We start from the raw sequence: 21244 nt of genomic DNA, 5'->3' as shown, positions 1-21244 counted from the left end.
TGTTTTGAGAGGATGAAAACATGTTTGAGTAAAAAATATTTGGGCCTGCAGCCAGGTATCTTATTAAGTCAGCTGAGTAAGACAGCACAGCTTTCATCTTACCTGACAAAGAAATCCACCAGATATTTACCTCTTGAACTTAGTAATGTCTTTCATTTTCCCAGAGGCCACCCAGACTGTTAAATTTTCATGCCCTTGATCTGCAAGTCACCAAAAAGTCAAGAAACCTGCAGCCTAAAAATAAGAACCATAATCATGTACTAACACCTCAGAGAAAATGGTGATACAGGCTGTTCTTTCCACATTAAGATGTATCAGGAGTGCCCATATTGCACAGAGTTTGCAGCTTGGGAGCAGCCACCTTCAACACAGCCTGCTGTTGGCAGCTGCCTCTAGGCTGGACCCTCGGCCAATCAACTCCCCCCTCTACCCCTGTTTAAAGGCAGGCCTGGGTTCTTCTTCTCTCGTTCCACTACCTAGAGCTGCAAGCCAGCCTGTCAATCACACCACTAGGCCCCTCTGTGCTGCCTGACCCACTGGCACTCTTGCCATGGCAACGCAAATCCCAGCAGAGCTAGCTGTCAAGAACAGGCGTTCTTAGAAATATGAAAGACAAGAGTCTCTGATCCAGTGTTGACGCATGGGATTTGTGCCCCGGACCAAGATGTCTTGGTCACATGAATGATGCATACCTGCAAGTCATTAGATTTTTTTGTGTGAAATATCATGATAATATTGTATCCGCACTCTAACACAAAAACAAACTTGTACAATAAAATAAAGATTTCATAATGGAATCGCCCCAAGAAAAATATGTTTAAGCAAAATGTATAATAGTGCTTGCAGAAAGGATACTACAAGGAGCACAGAGGAAAGCACTGTGTGTGCTCTCTTTAAAATCAAAGTGGCAAACAAGAGCATTATTTGTTCAGTGTAACAGATTCTCAGAGCGCCCTCAAAAAAAATACTCTGCATATAAAATCGGCCTCAGCGTAGATGGAGTTCCCTCACGGTCGTCTTCGCCTAAAATGTAAATGCAGAGGAAGGATTAATTGGCCACATTTATGCCAGTGACAATGACCAATGGTGCTTTAAAACATGAGTATGGGTTTACAAACCTTCCATCAAAAGTCTTGCTGTCTGAAACTGCAACCATTAATGTATATATATATATATATATATATATATATAATATATATATATATAGGATCTTTGGACTGTGGTCCTGTTGATGAAAAAATGTAAACATTAAATTAAAGTGACCAAACTCGAGAAAACATTTCTATTATTAATTACTCTTGCCCTTCTGTGTAATATAAAATCAACCATTAGCACAACACATCTGTTAGCACTGACTAGCATTTAGCATAAAATACTGTGATTTTCTCATTATGCTTTTAAAATAGCTTAGTCAGATTCCAAAACAGATTAGCCTGGCTAGTTTTTCTTGACCACTTGGACCAACAGAGCAAAATATGCAGTAACAACGACAGTAGATCCATTTTGTTCACCAGCTAGCTGCTAACTTTTACATTGCCTGTTGTGCTGGTCAGCTAGTGTCTCCAAATCATGGCTTTCACCTTGAAGTAAAATAATCTAATGTTTATTAATCTTTAACAATATTGTGTAAAATATAGTAAAATAAGCCAATAAGGTGAAAAGCAGAGCGATGGTTGAGTGACGTAGATAGTGAATGAGGAGAGGGAGCACCGGTAGCGAGAAACCTAAATCTGAGAAATTAAAAGTTATTTTATGGTTATTTCACTGCATTTAAGCCCTAATATACCGCTGGAATGCTGGTGTGAATACGTTGTTAAATGCTCATTGCTTTTAGTATGTGGCTCAACTCTGATCTAATGTTAGTAAAAGTGTTGTTATTAAACAAAACATGGATGTCGGTGAATAAGAATCACTTTTGAGGCTAGACAGGGTCTTTCTACCTAGGAAGTTATTGTAAACAAATATTGTAATTGATTGGATTGTCCGACACAAACCATATTCATCTGAGTTTAACTCCTACATTGGTTCTACACTCCACTGCACTAACCAGTCCATTTCTTCAGCAGTAGCTTAGTGCCTAAATGTACTAAATGTATCTCTCTCCTCCACCTTGTCTTACAGGTCATCCTGATCCTGACCAAGTACTACCACGCTGATTCCACCAAGGTGCTGGAGAGCTCACTGTGGAGGTAGGCCAAACATTTACACCGTGTTTGCTATCGCTCAATGTCTTCATGTCATGTCTGGCCCTCAGAATCACGCAGACCTTTCATCAGCGAGCAGCTCCCCTTTAACAGCGAGGGCAGCAGGGGTCTTGGTTATCTCTCCACCGTGCTTCTTCAAGGAGACAAGGAGTGATACAGAGCGCTAGGGCGGACAAAACATCAGCAGGCAGCTACGACTAAAGTGGGGGGACCGGCGAGTGGCCCTGCAAGGCCAGAGCAGGCATCTGTTTGGGCAGATAGCATATCAGCATGGCACAGGGCAGGACGGCAGGCACCGGCAGTGCCAGGGAAAGGGGTCATGTCTGGCTGGCAGAGCTTTCTCTATTTAGCAAAGCTCCGTCTCGCCAAAAGCACTTCACACTTCTCTTGCTTTTGAGAGGCGGAAAAAGCGACGCATCCATCCCACTTAACTTCACAACAAGTGTATCTTGTGCCTGTACATATATTCTCATGGGATATTAATTTCCTCTTTATTCTACAACCACCCCCCTACCAGCTCTTGGGGTGCTGCTATGTAGCTGAGTATGTCCCTCTTATAGATAAGCGTGAGGAGGAAACTTAATTATATTATTTCCTAATAAAAACTTAGGCGAGACAGGGCTCATAACACTGACTAAAATTAGCCATCTAGAAGGCATTCGTACAGAACAAAACGTGTCTGATGGTGGTACTTAATTCATGCCATTCACCTCACTGAGGGCTCCATGACTTCAAAGCTTCAGCCTCTCATTAGCTCTGACTGCCTGTCTCCCTGGAGGACAGATATGAATAATGTGCATATTTTTCTCCTTTCCTTGTTGATGTTTTAATTGTTGTAGAGTATGAATAATGCTGCACATTCACCACTGGACAAGCCACTTGAGAAAAAAAGAAAAAAAAATAGACACAGCAAGTGGTTGAATATAATCTAAATTGAACCTGGCCAGATGCCTGTTGGCATCAATGTAGAAAAAAGCAAAAATTTGCATGTAATTAGCATGTTTGCGAGAAGGCCCATACGGCTCTCTGACCACGTCTTAGTAAGTATTATGTGTGGGGTGTGCCTCGGTTCCTTGTAGCTGTCAGCTTGGCGTGGCTTGTGGACAGCCACAATGCACTAACCTATAGGCTTTGAAGTCTCAGGGCTGTAGGATCAAACAAGGAAGATGGGGGAAGATGAATGGGTTTGCCGTCTTGCCCTGTCAGGTGGTGTAGATCAAGATGCCAAGTTTCACACAGGGGGAAAGTTAACAGCACAGAGAGGAAAAAAGTTTTTTTCAGGGCAGGCGAGTTAATGAACTGAGGCCCTTTTAGATCAGTGGTGGTCTATGGAGGTTTGTCTTGTGTCAATGAGCAAAGCACACAATGTCTCTTCACAGTTGAACACGCATAACTGTTAGTGGCCTCTATGGATTCAAACCAAAAACCTGGATATTAGCCAGTTTGAGTGATTTACTTCTGCCCTGAGGACGGTAAAACTTCCCTCATTGTGCTAACAATCCTACATCATTACCTTTGATGCCATTTTAGTGTCTCACAATAGCCTAAAAATGCTGTTTTACAAGCATTTCCTTTGTTGTTCCAATAAAACTGCTATAAGCACAGAAAACTTGGGGTCTTCAGCATAAAAGGTATTCATCAAGGTATTAACTTTTTTGTTGAGCTTTGAAGCATCTTAGTGGGCAAACATAGAAAGGGTCAAGGAAGACATTTACCTTTATCACCAATCATTACCGATGAGAGTAAGTTGAAAGGTCCCAAAAACGCTAATACGTGGACTTACTACAATTATTTAGTCAAAAATATTCATATTTTATATGTCTTAATATTAATTATGTCTATTTGACATAAGACATCTTGTGGTCATGTGACTTTCCTAATAGCATTGCCAGAAATAACATGATAAGGTCATAGCATTGCAAAAGGAGAAAGGTGTCCGACAGGATGGTAGGGTCTACATTTCGTCTCCTTTTGGTTGGTTTCTTTAAACTATGGGGGCAGTCATCACTCAGTTTCTTTTACATGCATTTTACCCCAACACACACACACAATGTAGAGAGAGATGGTGGAGTGATGGGCAGCCACCCAGAGCAGCACGCTGCGAGCAATTTCGGGGATTCAGTGCCTTGCTCAAGGGCACCTCAGCAGTGCCCAGGAGGTGAACTGGCACCTTTCCAGCTACCAGTCCACCTTCCATACTATGGTCCATGCTTGGTTCCCAAGCCAAGTCTCTATGGACTGAGCTACTGCCACTCCCATGGTCAATCAGTACAAACTATATCATGTGTATCTAAAGGTAAAACATGACTTGAAACTTCTAATCATAACCATAAGCATACTTTGTGCCATGTCTGTGTTTCCCAGTGTAGTGTGGAGAGTTTTGTCTGTCCCCAGGCTTTGGCGTCAGTGTTGGGTGCCTGTAACTCATGCAAGTTTGTCCTTCAGTCTGTTATGGCTGGCCCAAGTTCCCGGGCTATAATGTGACTGATAAAAGAGCTCCAAACATCACCCGTCACTTGTCTTGTAAGAACAGATTTCTTTGTGAGGAGAGAGGAGTAGAGGCAACTCAAAGACCTCCTGAGGCTTTACCAGGCAGTTTATGTTTGTCTTTGAAGTAAGCAAGTGAAAATATGAGAAATGTACCTGTAGAAAGATTGCTCAGAATTATCCACGGGAGGCTTTGGAACTGCATCTGGACAACAGGTCTTTTTTGTTTGTTTCTTAAGGTAATAGGAGCTTCAGTGTGTTCAGGCGCTGGTCAATAATTGATGCTGTCGCGGCAGTGATGTTGTTGTGTTGTTCTTTGGCTGTGGTGAATTACAGCAGTCAGAGGTCTGGACTCCTGAAGTGAGAAGAGATACACCGGACACTGAACACTCTGATGTCCTGCTGGGTGTATGTGTGTTGTAGACTACACAGTTGTTTAAATCTACCAAGTGCGACTCCATAAAAACAATGACTGTATTAGAATATTTAGATGACTTTCCCAACCTTTTCTGCTGCAAACAATATTTTAGTGTTGAGTCTAAACCATTAGTCTAGCAGCAGATCATTAAGTACTCATGCTTAATGTTTCAAACGGCCAAGGTCTTACAAAAGTGTTGTCTCAAGACGTCTAAAGACAAGAAAAGTATTTATATCTGCTTAAAATAGCCACACTTTAAAATCCAGTAATGTGTGTCATTGCCTCTGTGATCTCTCTCCAAGAACTCTGCAGGTTTTGTGTGTCTTTGTAGTCTGGATGCAGGTGACACACCCTTTTGGACAGCCTCTTGCCAAAAACATTCTTGATATTGCACAACATGGAACAAAATACTTGAGAGTGCTTGAGAGAGAAGTTCACACCCTACCTTTTACGTCTTTGCACACCTGGCCAATCATTATGTAACGTGGACATGATTGTTAAGTTTTCGGTTTTAGGATGTTCGGAACATTTCAGAACCCTCAGAATAAGTCTTTGGCAACAGGTTCTTAGATGCTGTTCAACAATCCATCAAGCATTTAGTTTGAATCTTACTGAGATCTTTACTGCATACAGAGATATTGACATGACATAATTGGCGCATCTCTAAGTACATTGATAAGCCTCATCTGATAATCTAGAAATTGGGTGAAAGGAAACTATTTCCAATGCGAGTCTCTAGCAATAGCAGATGGTAAAGAAAGTTAAAGTCTGAACATGAGACCGACAATGAGTTGCCACTGCGTAGTGTGTTTGAGAACACTTAAGTAAGATATTTGTAGAATCTGGTATGGTCCCTCAGTAAACTAGTCCAGACTTATGCCTTAAATACAGATCAAATTCGGATACTGCCTCAGTGTAAACAATGAGAAAGGTGCTTGTAGATTAGGAGTAAGACATGAGGATTTGCCATTGCATTACCAAACACTGTGATGACTGCAGGCTGACAGAACTCCTCTTAAGACTGTGTTTCTCCAAGTCGAGCTATGAAATAGTCAGTAAATCTTTTTTGATCCTGATACTGAAAGGAGCAGATGTGCACTTCACATTTTATTTGGCTTTGAATCCTCGGTGCAAAGGTTTCTCATTTTTAGATGATACATAGATCATCAAATATCAGGCAGTCAGTGACGTCCGTTTGCGATTTGATGGGTATAATTGATTGGAATGTCATATTTTGGTCAGATCATTACAGAATATCCTGATTTCTAGTGGAGGTTTAATGTCTATAAAAGGGCCAAGTCCAGTTTAAGAGGCTTTTAAAACCTTGAAATAGTAATAATAGTAATAAAAAAGGGCAAAATTGCAAACACTAAAGAAGAAAACAGACTTCAGAAACCTATATTGGTCATATCTAAGTCTTTATATCCCCATTTTTGCCTTTAAACAGTTGTTTAACTCATATGTGATCCATTTACTCCCACAGTAATCATACACTCACATAAACAGGGTGTTGGTTTGAAAGTCGAGGGGTATTTATAATTCATGCTGTCTTCACACATCTTTTGAAGAGGCGAGGGGGGCTGGTAGCCATTGCACCGGGGGGCTTCACTGCTCCATTATGGATGAAGAGATCGTCTGACAGGCAAGCAATTCTATGTACAGTAGATCAACCACACCACACTCCTACAAACACAACTGTTGACAATATGTCCGTCCTGCATGCTAAATTGTCAAGTATGATACATTGCCTAAATTGAATTGATATTCAAAATGTAAATGTTTCACTCCAAAGACAGTTTTATGGAGAATGTCTGCATGCATGCGTGCAAATGTACATTTTTTATGCGTAATTCTATTTTATTGGTTAGGGTTGTGTCTTTGTCTATAGATGTACATCAGTACATAGCATACTTGTATATTGAGTGCATTGTTTCATAGAGTAAAGGGTGTGTATAGCTTATGTGTATTTGAATATTTCTGTACCGCTGTACTTCTTTTTGGATTTTGGTTTATGGCTTACTTTAAATAAATGAAAGAGAGAGAGCGAGAAGAGAGCTGGACAGGAGGGGAGGAGAGCAAATCAAAAGAGCCTCCAGGGCATCTTTAAGCTGAACAGTAGGGGGCATCGCACTTCAGTTGAACACATCAGCACTCATACTTCCACACCTCGCCACCCCCCCCCAGTTTCTCAATTCTCCCTCCACATGGACTCAAAGTGTTCTTCCTCTGTAACAAAGCTGCGTTTAAGAAGCCGAGCAATCAGGGAGATGAGAAGTGATGATACAGGAAGATGAAGCTTTGATGATCCCTGTAGGGAAACTGGGTCATGATAACGTGATACATTTGAAAAAAGAGGAGGAAAATTTAGCTATTTTCTTTCAAAATTCTGTCAACAGATGAAAATGTTGACACATTGCCTGACATTTTCATTTTCAGACATTTGAGATGAGCGGCAGCCACATTAATCTTGTTTTTGCAACAGTGTTCATGGGATATCGGTGCAGTTTGTAGTCTATTTAATGTAACTCTGACAGTGGTCTAGTATTAAGCAACATTTCACCTCTATTACCAGATATCTGCATATGAATGCTGAATCTGTAGAAGAAGGTCTGGAAGCATTCTGGTTTCTATTTGTAATCCGAGTAGTCTTGACTAGGGTTAGAAAATTTTGAAACTTTCCATGGGAATTAACGGGAATTTGTTAGAAAATTTTGAAACTTTCCATGGGAATTAACGGGAATTTATTGGTATAAACTGTGAATTTTACCAAATTGAAGGTTGGCCCTTAACAGGGAACATGAATATAGTTGGTGAAAATATATTTTAGTACAACCAGATTTAATGCAGGTGCACTTGAATATGTGCTATTCCTCAATCACATGCACATAGCACACTGCTTACTGCAGGGCTATTGAGGCCACGCCCCCTATCTGCACAGGTGATTTCTTTACCTGGACCACACTTTAGAGCCCAGAGCACACAGAGACTGTTGGAGACACACATTTAAACTTGTGGAAGTTCTACTTACAAATAAATCTGTTGAAACGTCATGGATTGTTTGTATTATTTTGCATGGATGTCTGCTTATGACAGAATAAAATGTTTATATTTATATCTGGATATGATACAGTTTGTTTGAATTACTCCCAATTGACAGTTAATTCCAATACATTTCCATAATTCCCATGGAGTTTCCGAAAAATTCCCAAGCTTAATTTCCCATGGAAAGTTTCCAGAAAGTTTCTGAAAATTTACCATAAACTTTCTGCCCCTTTGCAATCCTAGTCTCAACCCAAACATATTTGAATGGACTTTGGTTGCAAGCACATAAACAGTCTTGGAACACATCAGTAACAATGTAAAGTACTGTGCAGATAGGTAAATACATAGAATTCACAAATTTAGCAAATAAAGACCAGCATCATTTTATCATCGATTTTAGCTCCAAATGACAATGTGGCAATATGAGCCATTATAATAACATTGGAATGTACTGTATGAATATGAATTACAATGAATGACAACATGGATGATGTCCAATTAACAGTTTACTGAGAGAAACAAGTGCAGATCACAGAGAAAATGTCCAACAGTAAGTTCGTGCTGCAGTCGATCGTGTATCTTTGTTTCATTGTTTTGAAGCCGATGCTTTGAGGCTTATTGGCTGCAGGGTAGCACTACATCTATAGCTCACTTCCCGCTTTGATGCCTCCTTAATCAGTTTGTTTCAGATGTGGATGTGCTTACACACACACACACACGCACGCACGCACGCACACACACACACACACACACACACACACACACCACACCACACCATTACAAATGTGTTGATGATTAGCCCTCCCTAGGGTCCAGATCACATTTCCCTAAACTAAACCAGGAGAGAGAGCCACAAAAGTAGAAACCTTTGGACTTAATCAAGACAACATGTTTCATTTCCCCTTCTCCTTTTCCTCCTCACCTCATCCTCCTCTAACTTCCACTCATCCGTATCCCCGCTCAGGTTCATTCATTCTGTCCGTATTTCCTCCTGCGTTCTCTCATTGTTTCTCCCGTTGGTCCAGATGGTGTGGGGCGCTGTAAATACTTAATCGAGGTGAGAGCATCGTCTTCCCTTCATCCGTACTACACCACCCCACCTCATCACTTCCCTCCTCCATGCATATTTCACAGCCTCAGTGAGAGAGAGAGAGAGAGAGAGAGAGAGAGAGAGAACCCGAGAGAGCTCTGCTTGCTACCTAAGATGGCAGGCAGTGAGTCTCCTCTCAAAACAGAACAGAATAAAAAAAAAAAACTCTTCTCCAGGGTCACGCCTCAGTGTTGAGTTGATACATTGTGGTTACATATAGAAACCTCAGCCTAACAGCAGATAATTTAAAGAACATTTCTGGGTAAATCTTTTGAGAAAAGAACGAAAAACATAAGCAGAGTGAAGAAATCAATAAGCTGCTACAGTTGATGGATAATTTATTGTTTTGGGGCAGAACAGTCTGGTTATATCTCTATTTCCTACCATCGCTAATTACTTAAAGAAAAGGTGCAGCCGCCTATCTTCGTGTCAGCTTGTTTAACTTTGGCGCTTTATTAAAAAAAGACTTCTTACTCATTCACCTTTCCTTCCCACGAGGAGTCCAAACGATGAGTCACCAGCAGACGGAAGGTTACATTTCATCCAGACTGTGTTTCCGCACACACACAAGACAAGTCATTTCAGGTGAAATGAATTAGTTTTGGTGGTTGGTGGCCGTCAATCACTTTATGATTGACTGGTCGGGTAATGTTTCTGTAAAAGAATGATAAAGTCTGATTATTCTACAGTGAAATGAATTTCTACTGAAGACTCCAAAACCTCGGTTACTTGTTAAGAGAACATAGTCAAGGGATCCAAACAGTCAGTGATTAAAGAGACTATAATTATTAGGAAATGACATGTGTTCATCAAAACTCTGTTTTTTATATTATTAATAAACTTTATTAAGATAGCACCATTCCTAACACAGTCACAAAGTTTTTAAGTAAATAAGTGTGCTTATTCATTTTTACACAATTTCATGAACAGAACCATAATTGATTTAAAAATAAGCAGATAAAAATAGTATAATAAAGTAAATAATGAAACAAATAATACAAAATAAATGAACACTGGTGATTGAAAGTATTCCTTGGGACATTATACTAATAGTAAGATGAGTGACAGTTAATTATTTGTTTATAGTTTTTATAGCTTTTTGGACGCATGCACAGGATCGGGCACTGCTGTGGATCATGGTAGGGTTGTCCGGCAGTGTGGGGGGTCTCTACTTGTGTTGAACGTAGCCACTGCGAAACAATCAGGAGATAACGTTCTATCTCACTGATTAACTGGCTTCATCGTCTCTTGTCTCATCTCATGTCTCTTAACTAATGTTTGCTCACTCTCCTTTTCAAACCATCGCAAACAAAAGGGCACTTCTTTGTGTCTCTAATTTGTGCAGCGTAAATTGTGAGTCAGACTCAGGTTTAGTAGCTGGGTACATGAAATTAAAAAAAAGCCAGAACACAACAGGTAGAGTATCAGAGTTTAGTCCATGAATCCACCTGGATAGCCTCAGCTTCAGAGACATCTGAATCCTGAATGTGGAGGTTTGACCGTTCTTTTCCAAAACTCCTCCCCCGCAGGTCACTGCATCCACTCTTGTGGACCACACCGCCGCAGCCAAAGCCACTCAAATGAATAGAAGAACTTGTGTTTTCGCTACATCTCCAGGTTCTGTCTAAAACCTCTAAGGGTAAACTTGATTTGTGCTGTACAGTAAAGCAGAACACATTTAAAACAAACCACAATGACAAATCGAGTCAATAAATCAAGTCATTTAACATAAATGGAATAAACTTAAGGCTCTTTTAACAAAGTGGGTTTTTAAAAGTAATTTCAAAGACAAGACAGAGTTTGCGGCCCTGATTTCCTCAGGCAGGTCATTCCATCGTCTCAGAGCCCTGACTGCTCTGACTCTGTCACCTTTGTTTCTACATCTGCACCAAGGATCCGAGGATCTCAGGGACATAGGGCACTCTCATTTCTCATTGCTGTCTCACTCATTCTTGGTAAAACTCATACCAACCGGTTTTATGTCTTTATTAGATAGTGACAGCAGAAAGATAGCATGAAATTACTTGAAAGAAAGAAAAAACTAATTTTACAAGATTAAATGCCTGGAGATAAATGTATTCTTTCACCGCGTAAGAAGTACATTTGAAACTAAAACTGAAATCATCCAGCATTTACGAGGTACTCAGCTATAAATCCAGACTTTCTGGCCACATATTCAGTATAGCCTTGGAAATAGCGCACAAAACAGGCTTATAAAATATCATTTTACAGTTTTGGGGTTCAGCAACAGTTAAAATATTGAGCAGGATACGGAAAGTTTGCACATTGTCAAATAACACAATGATTGCCAACATGAATGTGGAGATGGAGGAGGATGGAGAGGTGCAGGAAACTCAGATTACTATCTGATTAGACCTGAAATGAACTGGAAAATGAGACAACCGTGTATGGAACATAATGCCACAGTGTTGATGTGTGTGTGTGCACAGACTGAGTATAGATGTACTATGTTGTGCACATGTTTAGCCGTGTTTTTGGCATGTGTCGGTGTACATGTGTGGGAGTCAGATCGTTTTCACACCGCGGCTGAACAGGGCCATGTGGGCCGGGCCATCTGGAAGACGTTTCCCATTTCCTCGAACATTCTTCCTGCGAAGAGGAACACAGGTCCACAACTGCATACAGCTGGAGGACAGAGAGAGAGAGAGAGAGGTCTCCTTCTGGATTTTCTGACTAAACATGTAAAAGTGTACAGACAGGAAACAATAGTTGGCAGAGACTTCATATCTTCACAGAGAGACTCTCCCTCTATCTACCTCTCTGTCTTCTTCACACACACATGCACTATGCTTCTTCCACCTTTCTTTTTTTAATCTTTATCCCAATTTCATGGCCTTGCTAGAAGCTACTTTCCAGAAGGACACTCTGACTTCTGGACCACACACTGCTGAACAAGGCACAACGACAGTGCTGCAGAATTTAAAGCTCCTCAAAATAAATCTGAGCTGGATGGGCTTGGCATAGTAGTATTTGTTACCTGTGAGCCATGAACTCACTGAAATGGATATGAAGTCGGTGTTACCGGTTCACTGGCACAGAAAATATAGATTTTTTTTCTGCTTATCAGAGAGTCAGGACATATGACATGGCTGAACACACTGAAAAAAATGTTATCTTAAGTTAAAACTAACAGTATACTGACAACAAAATCAAGTTTGCTGGACATGATGTTGAGTTTTTCAATGCTTTATTTGGATTTTTATCACTATAGTGAACAGGTAGGCTAGCAGAAGCTGTTATTTTTTTACACAGCCCAGGGATTATGGACTATGGGATGGTTGCCATAAGATTTTGTGAAGACATTCCTGTTCCCCAGAAGATGAATCCTAATAATGTTGATTCCCAGACTTTCCCTATGGTGCTACCAGCCGATTGATATTTTTGGTTTGGAGCAAAATACTTGACAACTGTTAAACGGATCATCATGACATTTGATAGAGATATTCATGGTGCCCAGAGGTTAAATCGCAAAGATTTTGGTGAACCCCTGAGTGTTCCTACCGTGCCACCTAGTTCTGTGTAAAATAACTTAACATGTATGGATTGGGACAAAATTGGATGTAGATTTTCCTGGTTCCCAGAGGATGAATCCTAATGGATTTCTGTGATTTCTTTTCATCTAGCACTACGAGAAACTTACAAAGATATAACAAAGTTATACATAAAAACATGCTAACATGCAAAAAATATAACCAGGACCAATAGCACTGTGTGTATACACCAGCCAGAAAAGTTTTCACAAAGAGAAGAAATATGAACAAAAAAGAAAAGAAATGGAAAAATGTGAAGAAACAATAGAAGAGCAAAGGGCGGACAGATAATAGATGGACAAAGCAGTCAAGTAATGAAAAGAATGGAGTGAGAAATGAGAGAAAAGACATGGACTGAGAAGAATAATAGTCTTTCATTAGTGAGCATTAATTGATGTTTTAACCTCATGACAGTCATTTTAATACTGTTCTGTTCTGGAGATCCGAGAGTGGAGAGAACAAGTGGGTAGAGGTGGGAGACAGTGTTAAAATAGGGGAACTGGTGTGTTCGGACGAGCATGTGAAATGTTAATTGCACTTTAATAGAACAACATGTCATAGTCTTACAGATAAGAGAGGGGGAAATTGCCCTGTCAACACCACGCAGTTACTGTATGACAACCTGCACGTGTAGTCATTAGCTGATACAAAATGTTTCATTTTCTACTTTTTGTCTTCTTTCTGACTGTTTCATCGTGCCCGCTTAAATTACACGAGGAGAAAGAAAAATCTTTTCCTCAATTAAACAGGAAATCTGGGGATTGTGGTTAAAGAAAAAAATAAACAAATGCGAGCACAGTGGCGTGTCAGAGAGAAGCCACACTTTCCTGGCTTCATCAGTGAAAAAGCCTGTTGTGCAGGATCAACGGCCGCGTGCGGAGAGAAGTGAGTTGAAAGCGCACACACACGTTCAAACACGCCCCTGTGTGTGTTTGCATGTACAGTAGAAACAACAGGAAACTGAGACTAAGCCACTAGTTTGAACCTGCGGGAGGTTTGCAGAATAGAAAACACACACAGACGCACAGACATCTGACCACATACAGGTTCATTACAAGTTCAGCGCTGAAACAGCAAACTGCTTGAATAATGAAATGACAGGTGTGTGTGCCTGAGATAGTGGCTGGCTGTTTGTTTTAGTCTAATAAAAGCAGGCCGATATGTTTGTACAGGCTTTTGATCGTATAACTACAGCTGGAGCGTCACAGCTGGCCTCCGCAAAGTCTTCGCTAAGCAGCATTGAGTAGTGAAGCTCCTTCATGTATCCTGATCACAGCCTGGGTGCACATGAACAGTTCAATTAGGAGGAATGTGACATGTTTTCATTTATTAATTTCATTCAGTTTAAAGTGGAAAGTCCAGAAAAAAACAACCCAAAATCTTCAAAATTTGATGACTATGGTGGAAAAGTTGTTGATGCAGCAAAAATGAGAAAGACTTGGTGAGTTAATCATGGCGTACATGAAGCATGTGATTCAAACTTCCACTGAAGCTTGCATTACTGGATTGAACAAACATTTTGTGGCTTTTATGGGAATTTGTTTCTTTCCCTTTTGGACTTTATTTTGAAATGTCAGCAATTTAATGTTATTAGTATCAAAGCAAGTTGTAACCAACTTGTAATAAAACCAAAATGATTTTGCCATCAGTTTGGCCTGACAGGTAGTTCTAAATACTACAACACCCATGAGTCCAGTCAGTCAAATCCAGACTGTTTTTATTATCTCTAATATATCTTATCGAGATGCGTGTCAGGACGGGTCGGCTTCTCAGTACTCTACTAAACGTTGCACTCCAATAAAATTGTCGTTGAGTCACAATGAACAGTTTAAAAAAAAAGATCTAGAGATATTGCATAATCAAAACAAACATATTGAATAAATGCTCCCTTCTTTGGAACTGACAGCAGCAGAATGACCCACAACAACAATTTAAAGGGGAAGTACGCTCCTGTTTCTTAAAGGGCCAGGCAGGTATATATATATATATATAGAATATATATATATATAATATATATATATATTATATATATATATATATAATATATATACATATATAGTAGTAGAGTCAGTAAAACCATATTGGCTAACACTAGCCCGTCGCTTAAACCAGAACCCCGAACATAACTCTGGTTTAAGCTCAGAAGGAGGAGTTCCAGAGAGATCTCAAGACTTGATTTAGTTTGGAACTGAGCAGGGGGTGTCACTTTTTGCCAGCCCACACACACACACAACACCCACACCACACACACACACACACACACCACACACACCACACACCAACACACACCACACACACACACTGTCACACCCAACCCTGGCGTGCCAACCCTGTTTTCTGAATCGACTTGCATCTCCATCATTCCATCATCAGTAACACTTAGTGGTCACAGAGAGCTCTTCATAAAGTTATTGCTGCTTTATTTTGGCTCGCTGTCATCAGAACAATGAGCCTTTCATAACACGCCATGGATAATTACCATAAAACAATGGCCATTATCGCGTTAATGATGTCGTTAGATATGCACACTGGGACTTCGTATGAGCTTATGAGGTGAAGTGTGTGGGTTTGATCAACCCGCGGAAGGTTTTCTGTTTGGCTCGGTTTATGACTTTTTATTAGCTGATTGTGCAGGGAGGAGGGGTAATCACTCCTCTAACACTTCAAGCTACATTAATGGGGTGAAATGAGGTGAATGGAGGCTGGGTGATTCTTCAAAGAGTGCTGAGTTGAGAAACAAAAAAAGTAGTAGACATGCAAGAATGTGTCTAATCATCAGCAGTGAGTTGGCTGACTGTCCCTAAGGGAGATCTTGGATATCTTCGACTTGAGGAAGACCTGAGAGGCTTAGCGGACTATGATGGATCATGCTGGTCCATTAGTAACTCACTGCCAAATGTGCACATGATCCAAGTAATTAGACGGATTTCAAACTCAATCCTAAATTGAACAAGAGGCCACTGTAGTGAAGGCAGCGCTGGTGTAATCTGGGAACACTGTGGAGTCTGCCGCAGAATTTTAAACTGACTGTAGACGTGTGTACAGCTTCTTGGCTTCAACAAGTATATAATCCATTACAATAGTCCAGACAGGAGGAGACAAAACATGAATAATTTGTTGGAGCTGTTGGAAAGGGGTGTAGTTTGACTAAATAACTGACGTTTCTCAAAATTCAACTGGAAAAGATGAACGCTCGGTTTCTGGAAACCACCTCAGAGCAGGAAACCAGGTGTGATGATGATCAAGTCTTTGTTGAGAATTGAGAAAGTTCTGGTAAGATATGATGCGCTTTCAATGATTAAATACACCGTTTGCTTGGTTACCTCCTGCAGCTGGAGGCTTTAAAACAGCTAGAATCAAAATGTGCAACTTTTTAAATATAAAATTGGTTTACCTGCTCGAAACTTTCCGTTTTGGATCCGTCTCGCTATCTCTATTATCTCGTCACAGCAGGCTGAAAAGGGCTCTAAACACCGACAGTACACTAGCTGCTCAACTCCAAACTCCAGACAGACATGTAGCAATAGTCAGAGCCAGGCATTTTCATCAGGAGTTAGCACCCTCATAAATAAAGGTTTGGTTGAAAAAGTGGTTCTTCATGGTGAGGGCTGTCCAAACTTTTTTAAAGAGGGCCAGATTTGACATGTGAGATGCCCGGGGGTCAATACTAACATTTTAAAATGAAAAAACTTACCTACACAATGCACTCTATACAATTTTATTTTCATTGTAACAATTATCTTTTTTTAAATGACCAGTAACCAAATCTAAACCAATCAGGCGTGAAACAAATCTAAAAACCCGTTCTGCCTTTCCTTCACATCTGAAGTCAGATAACAAAGTAAATTGGAATATGTGAAACTTGCATGAAGTTGAAATCTGAACCTCATGTTCATTCTAAACATGACTTATTATGAGGAATGCAAAGTCTGTTAACATTTAAGTTTAAAACTATCACTCTTGTCTCCAACAAGACATCAGAGATAATATAGTGTCACATCTACGATATATACAGCCGCAGTTAGTGCCTAGAGGTTCAAATGCTCATAAGTCATACAGTACTGACAATCCTAGCAGCCCATAAAAAATATCAAAAATAGCTCGGGCCGCATGGAATCCCTGTTCATGGTGGTGCCATAGGGGAACCGCATGGAACCTTATCTATTGGTTCTTCAAACAACCATTAATTATCAAGTTGTTTCCAGATTGGGTGTAATTGTTTCCTTCTTTGGTCTGACAAACTTAGAAACAATTATTCTTACTTTAATTATCATCAAATTGCTAATTGCTATTGCATCATAGAACTTATCGAGAACCACGTTTTTCTTCAGAGGTGAGACCAAAAACAGAGCTACAAGAGAGTGAATATCCGACTTACATTCATCAAGTGGCCATAAACACAACTCCAAGTGAGTCTAAGAGTCAACCCAACCACCTGATTTGGACAAGTGCTACAGGTTTTAGAGAGGAGGTTGGAGTAGTTTAGTAGACTAGGTCGGCCCCCCTATCCTGCTCTGAAGTCCTTGGAGCAGAACGTCTTGTCTCTATTCCAGCAGACAGTTAGCATGCTGGGCATCTCACCGTAAAAGTGCTTCAGGGGGGAAAGCATTGTTACGTAATTCCAGCCAGCACATGTCAGTGCCAGAGAGTGGCATTTGGTGAGACAGTGGCAGCAGTAACCTCCCACCAATCACCACAAACTCTGCTGATGGTTGCGATCCAGAGAGCTCCGGGACAGCAGAGAGAGGAGAGGGGAGCGTGTCCAAGGAAAGAGAGCTGATCCATGAACTAATTTGGCGAGGGGAGAACAGTGACATGTCCTTGCAGGAAAAGAGCCAGCAGCTGATGGAAGATGGGCCCAGGGCAGGGGTGGAGGACAGAGAGAGACAGGGCTCCTGGTCCTTTTACCCACATCACTTGGAGCTACCTGGCCCTTTCAGTGTGAGCTCCCCAGCTGGCTGCAGAATTAGCTGATAGGAGGCCAATTTTACATTTGGCTGAGGAGAGAGTGAAAGAGAGGCAATCAATGGAAAAACAATGTTGGGTGTTACTATTGTGTAGAGCTTTGTGGGGGGCTGTTAGGGTGCTGAATGATCAGTAGTGTTGTGGTGTGTTAAATCTGCTTCATTAAAATCCGGATATGCTGAATAGAGGATAAGTTTATAGTTTAAACTTCAACCATTAAAAGTAGCTTTAATTCAAGTTTGAAGCAAAATTCCGGACACTCATGCATTATTAACACAACCCTGAATCATGTGTGACACTGTTTTAGACTAAGTCAGTGTTCCTCAAAGGCTTCTTGCCAGGCCCCCTTTAGAAGTTCACGTCAAAATCTGAGAAAACATGGCTTTAATCAGTCTTAACTTTGATTTTGTTGTCTGTGAAGTCTGAAAAGTTTTTTTGTGGTATCATTTCAATAATATTCCAAATGTTTGTGCTACATTTTGGGTGATATAGTTTCTATGAATTTGTTTAGCTGGGGATATTTTATGTATGAGGAAATAATGAAAAAACCTAAATAAAATATAAAATCATATCCTGATTTCAGACTGTGTGCTGCTTGCATACTGTATATACTCGCAGCTAATGTATTAGCTCGGAGGTGAAGTCCCTCCGTACCTTGCGAAAACTGGGATTCTGCAGAAGAGGGATGGACGGGACAGTGAATAATAGAGTGAGAAGCTGAAAATCCCCGGCTTGGCATAGAGAGAGAAAGAATTATTGAGTGAGAAAATGAAAAAAAAGAGAGAAAAGCTCAGAGAGGGGTTTGGAGGAGACTGGGCTGCTTGTGAGGACTTTGATATGTCAGGAGAAGGGCAGCATGGTCTGAGCTGCTCTCCTCTTCCTCCTGCTGACCCCTCAGGCGCAACTGTCATTCTCCTTGACACACACACACTTTCACGCATACACAAAGACATGTTAGTATAGTATAGTTGGATTTCACTGTTGCCTGAGGCGAGAGGTTGAGGCTCAGTCACCGCTGGCTGTCTCAATAAAACACGAAACACATATATCCTCTTTTCAAGATGGCCGCTCAGACCCAACAACACACACACACCACACACACACAACCACACACACCCACACCCACACAACCCACAACACACACACCACCCACACACACACACTCCTGGTTTTAGTATGGGCAGACGCCTAGAGAGAGTGGCTGACCAAGCCAAAGGCTGAAATCAGCCAAAATCTGACTCCATTTCCAGGAGGCCTAGTTGTTACAGCTGCCCCGACTGCCACCCCATTTACCAAACTCCGCCTGTCTCTTGGTCGAGGAAGCCGTCGCTGTCGCCATGACTACAACTGCAAAAAAAACCAAAGGCAAAAAACAACGACAACAGCAGCAGCGCTCAGGCCAGGCGTCCCACGTGTAACACACTCATTTAAATGCCGTCAGCTGTGTAAATACAGAGTAGGAAATCAAAATTGCATCTGACAGAGATTTTTTATATTTGACTGCTGGGCCCTTGGTTTTTTTTATTGTTTTTTTTTTTCTCCTTTGCTCAGACACTCTAAGCGACTTATGATTGCCACTTATGTTCGTTCACTTCACCCGCCGTTTCCCAGGCCACGACTCAGACTCACAACCAGAGAATGTGGAATGCCCACCAGGGAGTGGGGGGGAAAAACGACTTTACTTTATATGAAATGACTAAGATGATACTTAACAAGATTCTGGGCTGAGGAGGAAGCTTTGGCCTTACTTAATCTAGCTGGAGCTTCTTAGCAGCTTTTCTCCTTGGCACACAAGCGAAGGGGTGGGTGGGTGGGTCGGCTAATGGGTGTTTAATTAAAGCTGCATTTGGCTCGGCTTACGGTGCGAGACAGGCTCTTCATCCTCCCTCTGCGACTTCCCCTCTGTTTTCAGACCAGTTCCTCATGCCCTGTAAAGAATATTTTCATCTCAATAGCCTCGAGCAGATAGATTGTGCTATTTCAGTTGAACACAATTACAGCCTTTGGTCATCAAGTCTCATGATTTGGTCATCTTTTCCATGGTCATCCACGGCAAATTGCAGACACAGCTGTACTTATGCATGAGCACGCTTGACCACATGTTTGGTTGTTAGTAACCAGCTAGTAATGCAACTGAAACCCAGCTGTCTTCAGTTGCGACCGCTCAAATCTTTGCTGTTTAACTCCAGCTAATGTAACGTTCATGGACTCTTTGGACGACACAACCGCTCCCTAAAAGTAAAGCCAAAACGCGCCCCGGTGGCTGGCTGCATCATAAATCCTGCCCCCTCCATGTTAGATGACAGAACATTGGCCAAACTAAACAATTAAAGTACAAGTCAAACACATTTTTCCCAAAGATGGTTTATGTTGTGTAATTCGTATTACGCTGATGTTTGTTTAAGTGTTCATTTTTCTGATTAGTTTGGGCGGTTTGTGTCATGATTGACAGCTGAGCACTGCTCACAGTTGATTCAGTGTATGTGCAAGACCAACCTTGATCACTACTGCACAGTCTTTGGCTCCAAACGACATTAGCAGTGTAAGATGCCAGCAGCCGATATTCTGGCTTCATTTCTGGGCAGCGGGAGGAAGTGGAGACATGCCTCCCATCTTTATATACAGTCTATGGTTTGAGAAGCTAATGTTACTGTAACCTAATCACTGTCATTGTCACTTAAAGATTTCTTCGTTCAAAAAAAAGTTCCTGGAACTATTGAACAAGTCGAGCTAAACTCAGGAACTAAATGTCCCCTTTGCACATTCCTGTCTGGATTTCCGCTGCATCTGAAGAACATTAGGAAAATTAGATTGTTGATGGATTCCATCTTGTTCGCTCTTGCTCTCTGTCCTTTATTATTGTTTTTATATTGGTCAAGAAGATGGCAAGAAAGTCTAACCTTGTTTAAAACATGGTAAAACCCTAAGATTGGCACAAAAGCACTTATTTTTTATGAATGAAGCAGTGCATAAGTTGTGGTTGCCATGGCATCTGTCATCCAGCAATGTCAGCCCTGCAAGCTCCACCCCTTTAGAAAGGACTACCTCCAGGAGCAAACATGTTCTTTTAACACCTGGAACTATTACAGGAGCTTAATCCCTGGTCAAAGTGCAGGTTTAGTTTCTGAGTTCCTCAAAAGGTTCTTGGCTCTCTGGGTAACTTCCAGTGGAAAAGGCCCATTAGTCAATGTCAATGTGGGCCAGACAAAGCTAAAGTTATGTAGCTTTGGCTTATAACGTAACACATTGCGGTCAGTATGTGCTGCACCACGAGAATGGAGTTTCACTGCTTGAAAGTCTAATGTGCAGCCAAGAGAAGTGGCAAGGAAAGAAATATTGAAAGAAAAAGCACAACAACTTGAGATCCTGATTCAGGCCAAAAAGGGAATTACACACTTTTTTTTTTCAGTACTGCCATGTCATACAAAGCAAGTGCAATTGTGTGTGTGTGTGTGTGTGTGTGTGTGTGTGTGTGTGTGTGTGTGTG

The 21244-nt window shown here is 41.1% G+C and overlaps 1 protein-coding gene across 3 annotated transcripts in view; it reads left to right on the top strand.

Annotated features, from left to right (window-relative positions):
* Nucleotides 1-21244, top strand: part of sorcs2 (sortilin-related VPS10 domain containing receptor 2) — a 326326-nt gene that overhangs the window by 77948 nt on the left and 227134 nt on the right. For all 3 annotated transcript variants that reach the window (XM_027288043.1, XM_019270716.2, XM_019270713.2), the window contains exon 2: nucleotides 2122-2189. In XM_027288043.1, the coding sequence (XP_027143844.1) occupies nucleotides 2122-2189 (68 nt within the window). The remainder of the gene's footprint in view (nucleotides 1-2121; nucleotides 2190-21244) is intronic.

This window comes from Larimichthys crocea, chromosome XIV, assembly GCF_000972845.2.
Source record: "Larimichthys crocea isolate SSNF chromosome XIV, L_crocea_2.0, whole genome shotgun sequence".
In the NCBI taxonomy this organism is placed as follows: Eukaryota; Metazoa; Chordata; class Actinopteri; family Sciaenidae; genus Larimichthys; species Larimichthys crocea.
Note: the sequence above shows the minus strand (reverse complement) of the source record. Positions and strands in the feature narration are given on the sequence as shown.